This window comes from Pistacia vera, unplaced genomic scaffold, assembly GCF_008641045.1.
Source record: "Pistacia vera cultivar Batoury unplaced genomic scaffold, PisVer_v2 Contig153, whole genome shotgun sequence".
Classification (NCBI taxonomy): domain Eukaryota; kingdom Viridiplantae; phylum Streptophyta; class Magnoliopsida; order Sapindales; family Anacardiaceae; genus Pistacia; species Pistacia vera.
Genome location: NW_022195608.1, coordinates 750,492 through 770,675, shown reverse-complemented (window position 1 = coordinate 770,675; position 20,184 = coordinate 750,492). Strand labels below are relative to the sequence as shown.

The following is a 20,184-nucleotide window of genomic DNA, read 5'->3' as shown; positions in this document are numbered from 1 at the left end:
CCCTGAATCCTTCATTGAACTCCTCTCCAGCAACAGAAGCTTGGTGATCACCAGGTACTATATATGTTTTTGTCATATAACATCAGTTGCTTTTAAAGTTTAAGTTCTTGAGCATCTGAGCTAGAGTTAATCGCATGACTATATGGGCTGTTTTCTCTGTAGAATTATTACTTGTATTAGTCATTTTATCTTAGCTTTTATTCGTCAGTGTTTAGATTGTTTTAATCATTATTTCAATCCCAGAAAGCTCTAAACATTGACGCTTTTTCGACTCGTAAACCTTAATTAATGATCAAATTAATTACACATCTCCATCTTCTTGTTTTGAATTTTCTGATGGTGTTCTTTTCCAGCCCATTGAACTCCTTTAAGTAAGTTTATGAAAAAGTTTATATAAAACTCGTTACTTCGTTCAATCATCAATGATTTATGTTTTTTACTTAATGTACAATATGTATGTGAACATTTGCGCTAAGAAAAAGTCCTTGAATCTTCCAGCCTTGTTAAGATCAGCTTAGAATCATGGTGTTTTTGAATCAATTTATCCTTTTCGTTGTTTCAAGAAAATGGTTGTTTGTTGAATTTCTGCTTTTTGCAATTAGGTTTTGTTTATGANAGCTAGAGTTAATCGCATGACTATATGGGCTGTTTTCTCTGTAGAATTATTACTTGTATTAGTCATTTTATCTTAGCTTTTATTCGTCAGTGTTTAGAATGATTTAATCATTATTTCAATCCCAGAAATCTCTAAACATTCAAGATTTTAACGACTTGTAAACCTTAATTAATGATCACATCTCCACCATCTTATTGTTTTGATTTTTCTGATGATGTTCTTTTCTAGGCCGTTGAACTCCTTTAAGTAAGTTTATGAAAAAGTTTATATAAAACTCGTTACTTCGTTCAATCATCAATGATTTATGTTTTTTCCTTAATGTACAATATGTATGTGAACATTTGCGCTAAGAAAAAGTCCTTGAATCTTCCAGCCTTGTGGAGATCAGCTATGAATCATGGTGTTTTTAAATCAATTTATCCTTTTCCTTGTTTCAAGAAAATGGCTATTTGTTGAATTTCTGCCTTTTGCAATTAGATTTTGTTTACGAAATCCAGTAACTATATATGCTTTTAGTCAGAAACTGAGCTGTTGCATAGATTTCAAAATTTCAATTTCCTGAAGTGTATGAACGTACAAGGCTTCAGGCTTAGATAAGTAATTGATTAAGCATTGATTTTGCTGGCTGTATTCAGTTTTGAACAAAGCAAGATTTGAAAGCATATACTCAATGACTACGGAGGAAGCAAAAGCAATTAGCTTGAAGACCTTGGTGGATAAAAAGAACAACAGAGTTATATTTGTGGAATCAGATGAGGACTTTCCTGATGTTCTCTTTAGTTTCTTGACAATGCCCATGGGAACAATCATCAGGCTTATTTCTAATCATAATCAACCGCCAACAGTGGCAGTAGGTTGCATGAACAATTTGTATGAAAGCATTAAGAACCTTGACATGCAGTATTTCCGGACTGAAGCATGCAAGACCATGTTGCTATGCCCCAGAAATGACGCTGCACCTCAGAACAAGAGACTAAAATTGCAAATTGACGATGGTGAGCTGCCGAGGTACTTCTTGTGCACTACGGATTGTACATTTTCTGGGCACAAGTTATTGAGTCTCTACCCTAATGCTGTTTGCGAATGTGGACGGCTCATGGATAGGACGATGGAGTTGTCAGAGAAGACTGTACAAAAGTTAGTTTTTGATGCTCGAGATAGAGGAGTGTTTGTTAAAGGACTGACCCAATTTATAATAAGTGATGAATTACAAGTAAAGCCCTCATCAATAGAAGCAAGTGTCTCCGTACTGTCCAAGCTAAGACTCATGGACTGTAGCGCCATTGAGGAGTATAAATACTACAACGTCGACATAGGGGTAGATGAGGTAACTGTTTCATTCTGATTTTAAAATTTAATATTTTTATCGGATTTTACCATAATTTGTAGTTAAGAATCGTTTTGCATGATAAAGATAGAACATGAAGAAACCAATTCGTACTCGTGATGAACATCTCTTGGAAATAATTCGCCTTCAATGCAGTTTGCTTTTTTAGAAGTAAATGATGGGGATTAGAAGAAAAAATGTTTCGCAGGCAAGCCAAAAATGTTAGAAGCTGAACTAATCAACAATTATAATTAACAAAAAGTAGGGCTTTTGAATTTGATCTTGAAATAGAAGGTTTAGTCGGTGACTTCTTGGATAGGGCCGAGCGGCAGAAGCTCAAATGTGGGTACACCAACTTAAAACAATCATAATTTTTTATCTAAAAGGAATTACGGAGCCCGTACGATATAAATAGAAAGCTCGTTTCGAGCCTGGCAATGTGGCAATCCAAGTCCCCAGTTCAGTGTCATTTTCAGGTCCAAAATCCATTGTTTCGACGTGTTTAGAGGCTGTTTAAGTTTTCTATGTGTTTTTCCTATTTTATTTAGAGTCTTTTCTTATGTGATAATTAGTCAACAGTTAGAATTTCCTTTTTTTAATTAATTTGTATTTTATTTCCTTATTGATTGGGAGTCTTTTGTTAGGCTTGGTTATTGCCCCTCTACATAAACATATTATTTATTTTTTTAAGATATAGAATGATTTTTAAATTTTCCTTCAAGTTTACGAACTAAGTTTCTGTTATGCAGATTTGTTTATTGATCATAACAGCATAGTCGTATGTTAGCCTTGTTTTTACGCTAACTCGCTATGTTAGATCTACTATCATCTTTTATTATACCATCTCTCTGAATATGATTAATAATTTCCCAATTTGTTAGATAGCTGAACTGTGGTTGTGTTCGGGACCTGATGCCTTCTTTCAGGTTCTCACTTTGCTCAGGTGCTCACTAGTGTCAAAGAAATCTTTGACAGAAACTTTGTCGAAACAAAATTCAGCAACAAAGTTCGGCAGAGAAGATTTTGATCAGAACATCTATGTCGAACCTACAGTGGAAGAACCAGAATCAAATGTGGACGGGAAGATTCATGTAAAGCTTATCATTAGCAAATCCAAGAAAATTGTTTGTTTTGCCGAAGCAAGTGAAGAATTTGTTGATTTAGTCTCCAGTTTCCTAACTGTTCCACTTGGTTATATAACAAAAGAAATGCAGAGTAGCATTTCAAAAGGATCCTTAACTCACCTATACAATAGTGTTTAGGAACTCGATGCTGAGAAATACTTTAAATCTTATGTGCACAAGGAAATGCTTATCAGTCCGAAGCTCGCCCCGGATTTTAGGTATGAGAACCATCCTTTAGGCATTGAAGAAGGTTTGCACCCAACATACCGTGCTATAGAAAATTATGACTATAATTGTGGTCGTTATCGTTGTCAACTGATTTCTGATGGTGAAATTCCTTCGGGATCATATAATAGAAGTTCAATTTTAATGGTCAAGGATCCTAAGTCTTACTTTAAAGAAGCCACAAGAGGAGGATTTGTGGCTGAATCAGCAATGTTTATTGTAACTGACAATCTGATCATCACACCCATGTCTCAATTCCAAAGTCTGTCTCTTCTAAACAAATTGAAAGTACCTTTCAGCGATATTGAGGAGCGTGTTGTGCATGTTGGCCGTGAGAAGGTAAGTTGACATAAATATTTCAGCATTAAACTCTAATAAAGCATCCCATGATTTCTGATAGTAGTTTCTTTTGACTATTTTGAGATCCTGTTATAGAAACGCATAGTGATTTTGCCATACAACCTTTAAGTATTTCTTCGAAATTCAAGTCCCTATGATTTAACTTTCTTTCAATTTGCCTAACCTGCTAGAATGTTACTATTGGAAACCATACAGTATTCTATTACATAATCATAGAAATTCATCCAGCAAGATGCAGCAAACAATATAAAAGTTTCATACATGTATTTTAAGGTTTTTCCTCACATTGGCAAGAGCATTAGAAGTCTTATTTGCTTTTAAGTAACACTGAAGAATTGCATTAGCCAAATAGCTCATTTCTTCATAAGGTTTTAGATTCCCATACTATCTGTATCTTTTATTATTTTTATATTGTAAGTCTTGTCAAATTGCAAGCCTTTGCCATCTACAAATGTATCGTTTTCAATCAATAGTAAGTGACAGTATAGAAGTAAATTATACAAATGCTGTCAGTTTATTGTGCCCAGCCAATAATCTACCAAACTAAGCTACTGCCAATTCTGTTTTTGTTGCTGCATTACCAACTCCCATTGATTAGACTACAAAAATGGAGAGTTTTGATTCAGAAGCTGTTCAAGAAGAGAATCCATTAAAGATGATGGGAAAGCATGATATCCATTCTCTTGTTGATACCTTATGAATTTGTTTTTTGATACCTTATGAATTTATTTAACTTTGCAGGCTTTACGTCTATTGGTGGCTTCTTTTGTATCTGAATCTGTTTTGACCAATGTCTTTCTAAGAGAGCCAAATCCATATTTCAACTAAAATAAGGAATTTCTAAGAGAGCCAAATCCATATTTCAACTAAAATAAGGAATGTTGTTCATGTGAAAACTATTTATAGTTTGTGTTAAAATTTGTGTTTGTCTTCTGGTATGCTCTTAGACCAAAGGTATTCTATATAAGTATGTTACTCCAAAGGATTTGCATTGTATCTATTTATTGTAAGATATATTTCCAATTTTAGCTCCAATGTGGATAGCATTCAAAAACAAATGGAATATGATTTGCAATGTTCTGAAACCCGGACCGGATCGGACGGTTGAACCGGTCCGACCGGGTTTCGCTTATATTTTCGGTTTAAAAAGAGTAAAAACCTGGATTTTTACATCAGAATGTTTCAAACCATGATTGGACCGTTTTACTGTAGCAAACCGATGGTCCAACCGGTATAACAAAGAAATCCAATCCAGTCCGCTGCTTAAAAATATGAAAAAAACTAAAAAAAATTAAAACCACCAACACAAAATCAAAACGCCAAATTTTTTAAAACATTTCAATTTGCTTTTGCGAGTTATCTGCCACTTTTAAAATTTTGCTTTTTGCTCTTGCCTTTTTCATTTTGGTTTGCTTTTTTTTTTTTCGGTTTGCTACTTTGCCATTCGCGATCTCCAGTCCAGTCCTCCTCCATTCGTTATCTCGGATCTCCTTCAAGCTTCAGCTTCAGCGGTTCAGCCTTCAAGTCTTCACTCTTCAAGTCCTCTTCATCATCGCGACCTCCTCCTCTTCAATCAACCTCTTCAGGCTCCAGTCTAGTCCTCCATTCACGATCTCCTTCAAGCTTCAGCTTTCAGCCTTCAAGTCTTCAAAAGATGCAGAAGAAGAAAAGAGAAGAGAATATGAAATAAGTAAAGAAGAAAGAGAAGAGACGGCGAGAAAGAGAGGGAAAAAAGAAGAAGATGGAAGTAAAGAAGAAGAAAGGAAAGATGAGGTGACGGGTGAGAAGAAGAAAGAGAACATGAGGTGACATTTTGAAAATATATAATATAAAGAAGAAAAAGAGGACGGAAAGAAAGAGAGTGGAAAAAAAATGGAAAAAAGAAAGAACGAGAAAGATAAAATGGCATGATAGGAAATAAATATTAAAATATAGGCTCCGTTTGGTTGTCAATTGGGAATACTTTTAAGTAGTATTTCCAAGAAAGTTAAACAGTAAAATATCTAAAAATTTTGATTTTTGGGAATATTATTCTCAATATTATTTAATTTTTTTTAAACCCCTTAAATTTTATAATTTAATTAAATACCCCTAAATATTTTTTTAAAAATTATAAAAACACCCCAGTCATTCATATTTACCAGATTCTGGCCACCACTGTCGAAAAATGGCCAGAATCTGTTAGGATGGCACACTACCCGCTGAATCTAACCGGTAGTGCGTCGATCTAGCCTTTTCCGGTCAGATCCACGGTAGATCTGACGTTATAAACCGTTACGGCCAAAGATCTAGCCGTTGACAGCCAGATCTGGCCTTAGATCTGGCCTTTGTCGGCTAGATCCACCGTGGATCCAGCCGGTCATGCGTCAATACGGTGAACCCGACCACCCTCCGACGGTGGTGGCCGGCTGTCCGTATTTGACATTGGGTTGGGGGTGTTTTTGTTAACTTTTAAGATTTTATTATAGGGGGTGTTTTGTAAATAAACAAATATAAGGGGTATTTTATTAATTTATAAATCCTACATCGTAATACCCGCCCAATTCAACTTTTTTTTAACTTTTTTCAGAAAATTTTTCTCAAAAACACCCAATTGTGAACCAAACGGAGCCATAATATTTGATGATATCATCGATCTGACTCGACGGTCAGATAGAAAACCGGTCACTTGACCGAGTCACCTTTCGGTTCGAGTTTCGGATCATTGATGATTTGTAAAGAAGTGGAGGTAAATTTGATTTATACCTATAAACAATATGTAAGTCACGGCTAGAAAAGATTGAGAGACCAATTTCTGTTCTCTTCTATATATTATAGCTTTGTTCCATCTTGTGTTGAATTAATACTTTCTCTCTTACAAAAAGATCAAAAGTCAAGTACAGCACCGGACAGTTTATTTTTTCTCCCTTAAGAAATATATAGAAACATATATCCTTGTTTCTTATTTGTCTCTATTCATAGAGTAGGATTTGAGCATCCTGTTATGTGCATAATTGTTTGCCTACATTTGGACGTTGAAACAGTCCTTAAAATCTTCCAACCTTGAAAAGTGAACTGCTTAGAATTATAGTGTTTTTGAATGAATTTATCCTTTTCCTTGTTTCAGAAAATGGGCTATCCATTAGTATCTACTAAGTTTCTAGGCAGAAAATGAGCTTCCATATAAATATTTACAGTTCTTGAAGTGTATGGAACACTGGCTTCAGCCTTAGATAAATAATTGATTAACCAATGGTTATGCAGGTTGGTATCAGTATTTGAACAACCATAGCAATTAGCTGTTGAAAACAGAGTTATATTTGCTGAATCAGATGAGGATTTTACCGATGTCCTCTTTAGTTTCTTGACAATGTCCATGGGAACAATCAACCAAACGCAAGTGGGATTTCGATGGGCTTATTATATTAAGTAGATATGGGCTTAATCAGCAAATGGGCCCATGGTAATTGCTTTGTTATTTGTTTCAGGCTGTACATGTTTGGATGATTTGGGTGCCCTTAGAAATCTTTTGTGTGCAATATTTTGCTTGTCTGTTGTCTTCTGATTACGTAACCCCACAATAAATTTAAAATTCCCGCTATTGTGTTGGGTTACCGACACAACTTAGCAAAAACGCAAATGGTTTAATTTGATAAGTTTGTTAAGCTAACCTAAGGTACAAAAATGACTTAATTCCCCGGAAATGGGGTACAATTTTTATTTTTTATTTTTTTGTGACCGAGGTGTCTGGGCTAATTTATACGTACCTCAAATAATCTTTTAGGACCCTAAAGTTAAAGACAAGATAAACCCCTTAATGACCACCCCTATTAGGGATTATGGAGACTTGAATTCAATAGCTCATGAAACATTCTTTTGCTTTTTTATCACCAAATCACCCGACGGTGGTTACAGAGTTCAAATTATATTTCAAGTTTTTTTTTTTTTTTTTTTTTTTTTTTTTTTTTTTTTTTTTTTTTTTTATAGATATATTATGATAAGTAATATTGTGCCATTAGAAGCAAAACACATGAACTAGGCCATTCATACGGTATCTGAGTGATTACAATTGCTATTTGAACTAATTTTCAATCAAATGGTGTGGTATGAGGTCCATAAGATGGGACTATGTGTACTGTGACACGATCTCATGAAAATGCAAGGTTCATAAGGATGATTCTATAAATTAAGTAGACGTAAGTCTAATAATAAAATCGTTTATGTCAAGCTCAAAAGTAAATCCATGCAAACAAAGTGCACTTTCCAAGCCATGACGCAAGGATCATAGGGTGCATTTTGGGTAAATGACACTTGTAATCTCAAACAAATGTATGTAAAATTCAAAAGCTTGTTTGAAACCCAAAAATAAATCTGTATAAGCTCAAAAACAAATCCATACAAATTGGACACAAATTACCCACCCCTGGATAGTCCAACGGTAAACACGAATCAAGGGGTTATGCATGGCTTCAACCCATAGTTTCAGGTTCGATTCCTCATCGAGACAAAAGTGATTTACCTGGGCCTATAGCGGTGGATTACTGCTAAGAGCTAGACCTGGCAAAATGGGTCCAAACCTGTGGGTCGGCCAGTACCCGAGTAAAAAATATAGGGCATGACCTGAGTAAAAATATAGGGCATGGGTTTAATATGTTGAACCCGTTTAATTTCTACTCGTACTCGACCCGACCATTTTTTGACGGGTGCCCTCGGGTACCTGTTTTTTCAAAGCTAAACCCTAAGTCCCTAACCCATTAACGCCACCCAACTCTAAAACAAACTTTCTCTTCTCTCTCGTGCCTCTGAATCTCTCATCACTGTCAGTGTTCACGTTTTCATTATCTCAATCTCTCATCTCATCACTCTGTTCAGTGTTCACATCGTCGATTGCCGTCATTCATCCTCGTCATCTCGTCGTCTCCTCTCTCTGTCATCGTCGGGCGTCGGCTCGTCATCTCCTGTCTCTCTCCATCGCAAGACTCCATCATTAAGGGTATGTAGTATGTACTTGTGTAAAAATGTTCAAATTTATGAGTTTTAGAGCTAAACTAGATGTATCATTTCTGGTTATGGTGTAGTGTTATCGTTTTTTGTTTTATTAATTGTGGTGATAGTGGCATTCTGCTACCATGGGTTCTGGGCTTTGAAATCTCAAGATGAAAAGGCATGGACACTTAGTTGTTATATTATATTATATTATCTATAATGGGTGGATCGATGGAGGGATGTTTGTTTTGAGATTTGAGAGAGTCATTTCTTGAGTTTGTATTCATTCATTGTTGTTATATATATTTGCTATACTATTTATTGTTATTATACGGTGGAATAAAAGAGATTTATATTATTATTATCATTTATATTTTTTCTCCTCTATTTTCTTGAATTTATAATCTTATTGAACTTATGCGTTCTGAAACATTCTATTATCATCGTCAAACACAAATCATTGTTTCAATCTGACAGTTTAAAATCAAAAGAAGGTTTTTATGGGGATAGCAAATACAATTCATTGTTTTCCTCTTCCATGCTATCTGTTTTCAAAGTTTTACCCGTTGATCTAATTCACAGTTCAGTTCTGCAAATTTATGACAGATAAAGTTGGCACTTGCAGTATCATTTGGACACCACATATTATTTCAAGACAAAAGATTGATTTTCACTCTTAATTCTTATAATTTCAAGACAATAATCAATAAAGTAGGCAATAAAAAACTTGAAAAGTTCTTAAAAATATGATATAAAATTGTATTTATGTGTAACAGAGTGTTATTTTGGGTGCATAGAATAGAATCCCACCCTTTGTACCTAAATTTCAAGTATTTAAAACTTGTCAATGAAAAATGCATAGACAAAGATAAGAGACCCAATTATAATCTAATTTTATATAAGCTAATCTTAGAACATGGATGGGAAATCTTCCATGCTATTGTAATCCTGCATGTGTATACATATGTTCTAGTATATATAAAGAGGTTTGCTAATATTTTGTGCTTGTTGTCACCATCTTCTTCCCCCCTTACTTGTTTATTCATGATGTTTTGTGGATGATAAGACTCTTTGGCAACTGTAAATACGATGATATTGATTATTGAGACATCTTGAGAGCTTTACTTTGAAATCTTATGTCAACTGTTACCATTAAAATCCATGTAGGGATTTTGGATGCTTGTGTATAGATTTATCATATAATTACTAAAAGTATGCTTATAGAAAAGCAGAATGTTAGTTTAAATTAATTTTATTTTGGTTATGGTGTCTTTGATGTTTGTTTCTTTATTTTATTGTATTATCCTTTGAGTGTATATATATATATATATATATATATATATATATATTTTAGTCTCAAGCATTGATATGGTGGATTGTATATGAGTTTGAAGGTAACATGTTAACATAATATTTCTTATATTTTATTATTTACATTTATTAATATTTGTAGTTGATCATTGTTTTGTAGATGATGAGGTGAATGCTGATTCGAATGATGATCTTGATATGCCATTAACCAATCTCGAGACTGTGGAATCAAGATACTCTATCACGCCTACTATGGGATGAATATTTGTTGTTCTAAGAATTTTTTTTGTTGAATATTGGATTACGTATTTGTTTATTTTAGTTGGTATTTATAGTTTATTGACTTATTTTATTTGTTTATGTGTAATTGTGTATTAGTGATTTTGTATTTGTTTATTTTGGTTGGTATTTGTAGTTTTGTATTATATGTTATTGTTTGTTTATGTGTTATTTGTTTATTTTGGTTCCTATTTGTTTATATTCTTAATTGAATTGAATTTAGAGTAGTTGATTTCGGGGGTGTAAATGTGAAAAATTAAAACTGCAGGAATTTTGGGGGTGTAATTGTCATAATTGAAAACTATTAGGGGTGAAAAAAATACTAAAATCTGGAGAGAGAAAAAACGGTTCCACCCGTACCTGTATAGGGTAGGGCACGGGTCCAATATTTTGGACCCATATATCTCGACCTGTATAAGAACCCGTACTTATTTGACCCGACCCGTACTTACCAAGGCAGCATTTACATTAACCATTATTATGGATTTTGATGGGCTTATTATATTAAGTAGATACTATCTGTATCTTTTATTATTTTTATGTTGTAAGTCCTGTCAAATTGCAAGGCATTGCCATCTACAAATGCATTGTTTTCAATCAATAGTCAGTGATAGTATAGAGGTAAAATACAAATGCTGTCAGTTTATTGTGCCAAGCCAATAATCTACCACACTAAGCTACTGCCAATTCTATTTTTGCTGCTGCATTACCGCCTCCCATTAATTAGACTATACAAATGGAGAGTTTTGATTTAGAAGCTGTTCAAGAAGAGAATCCATTGAAGATGATCTGAAAGCATGATATCCATTCCCTTCTTGATATCTTATGAATTTGTTTTACTTTGCAGGCTTTGCGTCTATTTGTGGCTTCTTTTGTATCTGAATCTGCTCTAACCAATGCTTTTCTGAAAGAGCCAAATTCATATTTCAGCTAAAATATGGAATGTTATGCATGTTAAAACTATTTATAGTTTGTGTTTGTACTCTGGTATGCTCTTAGACTAGAAGGTATTCCATATAAGTATAATGCTATAAAGGATTTGCATTGTATTGACAATTTTGAGTTTGCTTTTGTGTGAACCATCTTGCTTTTGCTTTAATATAATTTTGAGTATAATTATATAAAATAGGTGGTACAGGGTATGCACTTAGTTGCAATCTTGAATTTCCTTTTCGTGTTTATCATTTTTTCATACTCAAAAACATACTTCATTTATTTCTCAATTCAGGTATGGCCAATAAGCCTTGAAATTTTGCAGATGTGTGATGAGTCATTTGAAAACTCTTTCAACTTCCTTCATTAATTAATCCACCTTGCCTTGGCATCATTCATGCATTATTACTCCATCAGTCACATAACCTGGTTCCATCGTTTCCATAAATTTTCTATTTTCCAATAAGATATAGCAATATTCAAGGCATGCAGGACTGTTCATTTCTTCTTCATTAAGAAACTAAAGATGACAAGAGTACGACTTCACAGGCAACGATCGATGCTCCCTTAACTTACTGTATATATTCTGCTCAGTAAGTTAAGGGAGCATCGTACACTATTTCAACCTCTCTAAAATCTTATTACACTTCTTTCCAGCAATGTACTAGCTGGAAACCAGGTACCCTATCTAACTTTATCATAGATAATCAGTTATAATGTTTTCGTCCGTACAGTTGCAACATTTTTGTTATTTTAAAGTTGCATGATTTGGATTGAGAGGAAGAAAATGATTTTTGACATTAAAAGGAAAATGAAATCTATTTATTGTGAGATAGATTTCCAATTTTAGCTCCAACGTGGATAGCATTAAAAAACAAATGGAATATGATTTGTAAAGAACTGGAGGTGAATTTGATTTATACCTGTAAACAATATATGCACGAGTCACGGCTACAAAAGATTGAGAGACCAATTTCTGTTCTCTACTGTTTATTATAGCTTTGTTCCATCTTGTGTTGGATTAATATTTTATCTGTTACAAGAAGATCAAAAGTCAAATACAGGGCAGTTTATTTTTTCTACCTTAACAAATATATAGAAACATATATCCTTGTTTCTTATTTGTCTCTATTCATAGAGTAGGATTTGAGCATCCTGTTATGTGCATAATTATTTGCCTACACTTGGACGATGGAACAGTCCATAAATCTTGCAACCTTGAAAAGAGAACTGCTTAGAATTATAGTGTTTTTGAATGAATTTATCATTTTCCTTGTTTCAGAAAAAGGGCTATCCATTAGTATCTACTATGTTTTTAGGCAGAAAATGAGTTTCTGTATAAATTTTTACAGTTCTTGAAGTTTATGCAACATTGGCTTCAGCCTTAGATAAATAATTGATTGACCAATGATTATGCAGGTTGGTATCAGTATTTGAATAAAGGAAAACTTGGAAGAATATACACAATGAATACGGAACAAACCATAGCAATTAGCTTTGAGGCCTGGGTGGACAAAGAGAACAACAGAGTTATATTTGCTGAATCAGATGAGGATTTTACTGATGTCCTCTTTAGTTTCTTGCCAATGGCCATGGGAACAATCATCAGACTTACTTCTAATCAACCACCACAAGTGGGGATTAATAGAATGCATGTGCAGTTTGTATGAAAGCATTAAGAGTATTGACGTGAAGTATTTCCGGACTTAAGCATGCAAGACCATGTTGCTATAACCCAGAAACGGAGCTCAATCATAGTGCAAGAGACTAAAATTACAAATTGACGATTGTGAACCTCCGAGGTTGTTCTTGTGCAATGAATGTAGCCTTTCTATGTACAAGTTACTGAGTCTCTACCCTAATGCTATTTGTAAATGTGGAGGGAAAATGCTTAATGAGAAGCAATACTCTGAGAAGAATAATCAAGTGGCAGGTTTTGATTCTCCAGATAGAGTTTTGTTTTTTAAAGTATTGTTTCTATTCATGATAAGTGATGAATTACAAATAAAGCCCTCAGCAGCAGAAGCAAGCCATTCTGTACTATCCAAGCTAGGACTAATGGATAGAATCAGTACCATTGGCTTTGAGGAGAGGGATTTTGAAATGGGTGTATCTGAGGTAACTTTTTCATTCTGATTATAAAGTCACTGGTTATTTTTAAGTTATCAACATCAGAATGCCTTGTCAAGGCAGCATTCCCTTGACCTAAAGAGTACAAAATTACATTAACTATTATTATGGATTTTGATGGGCTTATTATATTATATTATACTAAGTAGATATGGGCTTAATCAGCAAATGGGCCCATTGTAATTGCTTCGTTATTTTTTTTCGAGCTGTACATGTTTGGATGATTTGGGTGCCCTCAGAATTTTGTCTGTGCAATATTTTGCTCGTCTGTGTCTACTGATTACCCAACACCACAAGAAATTTAAAATTCCTGCTATTGAGTTAGGTAACCGACACAACTTAGCAAAAAGGCACATGGTTGTAATTTGGTAAGTTCATTAAGCTAACCTAGGTACAAAAATGACTTAATTTCCCCGAAACGGGGTCAAATTTTATTCTTTTTGGTGATTGGAGTTGTTCCGGCTATCTTACGTGCATATCAAGTAATTCCTCTAAGTTTTAAAGTTGACGATAAAGTAATCACTTCAATGTTCACCCCTATTAGTGACTGTGAAAACTCGAACTCATTAGCTCTTGAAACCTTTTTTTGTTTTTTTATTATTAGACCACCCAATAGTGGTTACGGGGATAAGTAATATTGTAATATTATAAACAAAACACATTAACTTGGTCATTTATATAGTATTTGAGTGATTGCAATTGCTATTTGAACTTATTTGTAATCTGACTGTGTGGCTTGAGGTCCATAAGATGGGACTCTGTGCACTGTGACACGATCTCATGAGAATACAAGGTTCATAAGGATGATTTTATAAATTAAGTAGACGTAAGTCTAATAATAAAATCATTTATGTCAAGCTCAACAGTACATCCATGCAAACAAGGTGCACTTTCCAAACTGTGATGCAAGGCTCATAGGGTGCATTTTCGATAATGTGATATGCCACAACCTCATGAGAACTCAGAGGTCCATAAGATAAGTTTTCTAATGGAGATGCGTTGTGGGTAAATGACACTTGGGTATAATCTCAAACAAAATTATATAAGTTTTTTTTTTTTTTTGATGACTTGGGTATTTGGGTCAGTTTGTGTACAACTTAACTAATTTTTCAGACCTTAGAACTATTGACTGGTAAGAGCTATATTAACAATTATAAGGACTCAAACTCAAAAGATCATGTTAGATCATACTCTTGAAACCCAAAATTAAATTTGTACAAGCTCTAAAACAAATCCATACAAATTGGACACAAATTCACCCATTATTCCAAGATAAATTAAAAGTCAGGTAAATTATAGGACTGCTGATTTCTTCTCCATCAAGAAATTCCTTTCCCAAAGATTGCTAAAGATGATGGGTCTACACAGTGATGCACCTTTAACTTACTTTACTGTCTCTATAACTGCTTTTCTACTTGTTTTTCTCTTCGCTCTCCGACCTTTCCTAAGTCCTTCATTATACTTCTCAAGCAACACTAGCTGCATTTGGCGATCATCAGGTACCCATACGTAACTTTATCATAAATCATCACTTCTTATATAATGTTGGGTTCTTGAGCTAGCCAATTTATGAGTTTTGATCTGTAGAGACTTTTCTATTAGTTATTTAATCTTCTTCAATTATATGTGCTTGGAATGATTTAACTGTTATTTCAACCCCCACAAAGCTATAACATTGAAGATTGGAGTGATTTCAATGGGATTAATTTCAAGGGTTTAGTTCCAGAATTCCAGTTATAATTACCAATTCTTTTCTCAGTATATTTAATTTTTACAATGCATAAATATTTCCTGTGGACAACAGCTTAATTTGGATCAAAGTCTTTAAATTAAGTTATCATTTTACTTCATGAAAATGGGTATATTCTCGAAACAATTAAGTTCCAGTATGTGATAAACAAATTTAACTTGCAAAAGGCTGAAATTCCAAACATATCAGCGTGCATGTTTCAGTGGAAATGGAACGTTTTACAATTATTTAAGTGAATGGAAAAGGCTTCAAACAGATACAAAAATCATTGATTAACTTTTTTTCTGGCTTGTAGGTTGGGTATTTGAAACGGAGAAAGAAGAGAAAACATATAATCAATGGGTGAAGAACATGTCAAACCTATTAGCTTGAAGGCCTTGGTGGACAAGGAGAGCAAAAAAGTTATCTTTGCTGAATCAGATGAGGAATTTATTGATGTCCTCTTCAGTTTCTTGACGATGCCGATGGGAACAATCATCAGGCTCATCCGTAATCGACCTCCAACTGTGGGGATAGGCTGCATGAACAATTTATATGAATGCATTGAGAATCTTGATGTGCAATTATTCAGGACTGAAGCATGCAAGAAAATGTTGTTATACCCCAGAAATGCTGCTGCAGATCAGTGCAGGAGACTAAAATTGAATGTTGATGAGACTGAGCCGCTGAGGTACTTTCTTGGCCCTGGTGATTGCCCTCATTTAAGTCACTATGGAGATGTTATTTGTCCCTGTGGAGAGTGCATAAATTTTGAGATGTTTCTACCGGGAAAAAAATATTTTGCTCAAGATAGAGGGGTGTTTGTTAAAGAAATGACCCGACTTATGATAAGTGATGAGTTACGAGTAATGCCCCCATCAACTGAAGAATGCCTTTCTCTACTCTTCAATCTAGGACTAACCGATGGAAGCACCACCGAGGAGTGCAATCTTGACATAGGAGTAGATGAGGTAACTAGTGATTTTCAATCATGATTTGACGTAATGCCATTAGATAGTAGATTATTGACTAGATGTAATCTTCAGGTTTTGACTTTGCTCAAGATGTCACTGGTATCAAAGACACCTTTGACAGAAACTTTTTTGAAGCACAATCCAACACCTGAGTTAGACCAAAAATATTTTGATATGGGCAACTATATTAAATCTGGAATGGAGGAACCAGCATCAGATGTAAGGGGGAAGACTTTCATGATCAAGCTTACAGTCAGCAAATCCAAGAAGATGGTTTGTTATGCAGAAACAAGTGAAGCTTTTGTTGATTTACTTGTCAGTTTCCTCACTGTTCCACTTGGGTATGTAGTGAAGGAAATGCACACTGGCACTTGGAAAGGATGCATAAATCATCTTTACAATAGCATTCACGAAATTGATGCTAAGCAATTTCTGAAATCAAATGAGCACAAGGCAATGCTACTCAGTCCCAAGCTTGCCCCTGATTTTAGCTTTGAGAAAAATTCTTTAGGCATTGAGGAAAAGAAACGTCCGCATTACCATTATGTATTTTCTGGTGGAAAACTGATTTCATCAGAAAAAATTGTTCCCACACCGGGAATTTTAGCTTTAACTGTTTTGGATCCCAAGTCGAGCTCTAAGGACACTGCAAAAGGAGGATTTGTTAAGGGACCTGCAGTGTTCACCATAACTGACAATCTGATCATAACGCCTATATCACCAGTCTCATATGTTTCTCTTTTGAAGAAATTGAAGGTACCTTTTGATGACATCGAGGTGCGTCCTGTGAAAGTGGGGTATGAGGAGGTGAGTTAGCATATTGAATTCTGAGATAAAAAGCAACTCATGGTTTTTCTTTTAAATAGAAATTCTTTCAAAAATCTTTAGGCCTTATCATAAAATTTGGTGAACTTTGACAGGCAAGTTTTATATATATATCTATTGTTCAGTCTAACAGATTTATCTTTCCTTTTTGAGTGATATGGTAGAATGTTACTACATATTGGAAAATCATAAATCAATTTTGTACAATATAACCTTATAATTTCACCAGGAAGATAAACCCAAATAAGTTAGATAAAAATCCTGTACTAAGTTTCATATATTTTATGGTTTTTGAGAACATTAGCAAATTAGCTTTGACGGGGATGAAGGACAGCCCAAATCATCATCTGTAGAAACTAATGCTTTTATTGTTTTCCAAAATTTTCGAACATAAACTTTCTTGTGAGCTCAAAACTCCTTCTAGACTTTTCTCCTCAAATTGCAACTGTTTAACTGAACCAAGTTGAAGTGAATATAAGTGACACAGAGAAGTAGAACTCTATGAACTTCAAGGTAAGAGAGAGTCTGTAAGAGTCAGATATTATGTAATTTTATTGTTAAGCAAGTCCTTTTAGCATATCTTGGTTATTATGTCTGCTTCTTATAAGAATCTAAATAGTATTTACAGTTCTGAGAACACAGAAGTAACAAAGAGAAATGATAAACGATTTGTGTCCATTTCATTCTTTATTATGCCAATGCACCACCCTCTAGTATTGCTATATTACCACTTCCTAGGGCTGTACGAAAAGAGAATTTTGATTCAGAAGCTTTATGACATACAATGAATTATTTGATTCTCCCTTGTTGATACTTTTTAAATTTGTCTTTCTTATGTATCTGAATCTGTTCTAACCAATGCATTTCTCAGAGAGCCAAGCCAGAACATTAGGAAAAATATTTTTCAGCTATATGGAATGTTGTTCATGAGAAACCTATTTATATGTTTGTTAAAGTTTGTCTTTATATTCTGGTTTGCTCTATCTTAGAGGGTATTATTTCAGTATAATTATATAAAAGATTTGATACAAGAGATGCATTGTAGTGTAACATATTTTCCAGTTTTGTCAGCAGTTTAGCCCTTAGTACATCCAGTTACATTGTTAAGTAAGACATGAGTTTGGTTTAATATTATGTGTGAGCCCAGTTAGTAGTAAACCGGTTAGAGTTTACAGGTAGTGGCTATATATTTAGGCTTATAGGGGGTCCGTACTTTCACAATCAGATTATTACAGATATTCTACATCGAAGATACACCAATTAAGCAGGGAAAAATCTCCTTGTGGGTTGCATCTACTGTATTTTAAGGTTTCTGCCTCATATTGGCCAGAACATTAGCAGTCTTATTAGCTTCGAAGTGTGACTACAAGATCTGCTAATTCGTTCAATTTAAATACACAAGGTTTTCATTTCCTGATAATTTGAATCATTACTACAGTGTAATTCTTTTGCAAGACAATGACATATCAAGACAGCTTGATGATAGATTGTAGATATACAGAATGTGTACCTGGATAAAACCACCTTATAAATCCTTGCATTGTTTTCTTTGATTTTCAAACTTATTTGAATTCAAAACTATGTTCAAATTTCCCTTTCTCCTAGATCTCTATTTAGGAATCTTTTACTGCACCAAGTTCTTAGGGATAGTGAGTGTAGAAGTAAAACAAAACGAGGTTCCATAGGAGAAAGCAAGCACCAGCTGTAGGCCTGTAGCTGCTATGTTCGCTTCATCCATTATTCTGCCAAATTCCATCCCACTACCCTCATTGAACAATGCATATTGTAGCTGTCACAAATTTTACTATTGTCGCGGTGCCACCTCTTACTTATTAGGCTAAACGGATGGAGAGCCCTGATTGAGAAATTTTTATGCCATGAGAACCCAGATCAGATTATCTGAATAATTTATTTACCCCCTTGCTGATACTTTGTAAACTTTTCTTTCGTTGCAGGCCTTGCGCCTTATGGTGGCCTCTTTGGTGTCTGAATCGGTTCTAACTGATACCTTTCTTAGAGAGCCAAATCCAGAAAATTGAGGACATCTTTGTTCACTTACTATGAAAGAATATGTCATCTTATTATGTGTATCAGAGTGAGAATTTGTAATTGAAACTCTAGTATTGTATTTCTCCATGAGATTGCATTGTCATATAAGTACTTGTACATAAATTAAGGCAATGTCTTAGAATATGGCATTTTTGCTTTAAAAACTCCCCACCTCTATATGGCATTTAGGAAAATCTTTTTGTGTGGACAATCTCTCACTAACTTCCAAAAACCCAAGCACAACTTAATTAGCATAAAAGCACATGGTTGTAAATTGTAATTTGATAAATTCATTAAGCTAACCCGAGGTACAAAAATGACCCAACGGTTCAATTGATATGTCAAAATTTTTCTGATATTCTAATAAATAATACTAGGCTATTTATAAGGTATCTAAGTGAGTAAAATTGCTATTTGAACTAACTTGCAACCTGATGGTGGGGCGTGAGGTCCATAAGGTGGGACTTCAAAAGTGCAGTTTGACCCAATCTTACGGGAATACAAAATTCATAGGATGATTCTATAAACTAAGTAGACACAATTCTAATAATAAAGATCGCTTATGTGAAGCTCAAAAAGTATATCCATACAAATAAGTTGGATTTCGGATAATGTGATATGCCACAACCTCATGAATACTCAAGATCCATATGATAGGCTTTCTAATGTAAGAGTGTTGACATATTTAGGGTAAATGGCACTTGCGTCCGATCTCAAAGCAAATTTGTATGTATGTCAATTTACAAAATAACCAAACTNTTTAGGAAAATCTTTTTGTGTGGACAATCTCTCACTAACTTCCAAAAACCCAAGCACAACTTAGCATAAAAGCACATGGTTGTAAATTGTAATTTGATAAATTCATTAAGCTAAACCGAGGTACAAAATGAATTAGAACATGGTTGTAATGGTTCAATTGATATGTCAAAATTTTTCTGATATTCTAATAAATAATACCATCAGAAGCAAAACGCATGAACTAGGCTATTTATAAGGTATCTAAGTGATTAAAATTGCTATTTGAACTAACTTGCAACCTGATGGTGGGGCGTGAGGTCCATAAGGTGGGACTTCAAAAGTGCAGTTTGACCCAATCTCACGAGAATACAAAATTCATCAGGATGATTCTATAAACTAAGTAGACACAATTCTAATAATAAAGATCGCTTGTGTGAAGCTCAAACAGTATATCCATACAAATAAGTTAGATTTCGGATAATGTGATATGCTACAACCTCATGAATACTCAAGATCCATATGATAGGCTTTCTAATGTAGAGTGTCGACATATTTAGGGTAAATGGCACTTGCGTCCGATCTCAAAGCAAATTTGTATG

The 20,184-nt window shown here is 34.3% G+C and overlaps 2 protein-coding genes across 2 annotated transcripts; both read left to right on the top strand.

The window, feature by feature from the left end:
• The first annotated feature begins 1,286 nt into the window (after positions 1-1,286).
• LOC116124558 lies at positions 1,287-11,141 on the top strand. Its single transcript, XM_031410277.1, has 5 exons — positions 1,287-1,943; positions 2,825-3,067; positions 3,248-3,631; positions 4,394-4,444; positions 11,055-11,141. Exons 1-5 carry the CDS (start codon positions 1,287-1,289, stop codon positions 11,139-11,141), a joined length of 1,422 nt encoding a protein of 473 aa, XP_031266137.1.
• Positions 11,142-14,669: 3,528 nt separating this feature from the next.
• Positions 14,670-18,989, top strand: LOC116124572. Its single transcript, XM_031410292.1, has 4 exons — positions 14,670-14,769; positions 15,316-15,970; positions 16,046-16,780; positions 18,754-18,989. The coding sequence occupies exons 2-4, from the start codon at positions 15,359-15,361 to the stop codon at positions 18,835-18,837; spliced, it is 1,431 nt and encodes a 476-aa protein (XP_031266152.1). The 5' UTR covers positions 14,670-14,769; positions 15,316-15,358; the 3' UTR covers positions 18,838-18,989.
• The last annotated feature ends 1,195 nt before the right edge of the window (positions 18,990-20,184 follow it).

Excerpts from the sequence above, each read along its gene's own strand:
- LOC116124572 (XM_031410292.1), top strand. The coding sequence starts at position 15,359 with ATGGGTGAAGAACATGTCAAACCTATTAGCTTGAAGGCCTTGGTGGAC. Across the intron at positions 15,971-16,045 it reads TTGACATAGGAGTAGATGAG|GTTTTGACTTTGCTCAAGAT; the intron begins GTAACTAGTGAT and ends TGTAATCTTCAG. Across the intron at positions 16,781-18,753 it reads TGAAAGTGGGGTATGAGGAG|GCCTTGCGCCTTATGGTGGC; the intron begins GTGAGTTAGCAT and ends CTTTCGTTGCAG.
- LOC116124558 (XM_031410277.1), top strand. The coding sequence starts at position 1,287 with ATGACTACGGAGGAAGCAAAAGCAATTAGCTTGAAGACCTTGGTGGAT. Across the intron at positions 1,944-2,824 it reads TCGACATAGGGGTAGATGAG|ATAGCTGAACTGTGGTTGTG; the intron begins GTAACTGTTTCA and ends CCAATTTGTTAG. Across the intron at positions 3,632-4,393 it reads TGCATGTTGGCCGTGAGAAG|GCTTTACGTCTATTGGTGGC; the intron begins GTAAGTTGACAT and ends TTAACTTTGCAG.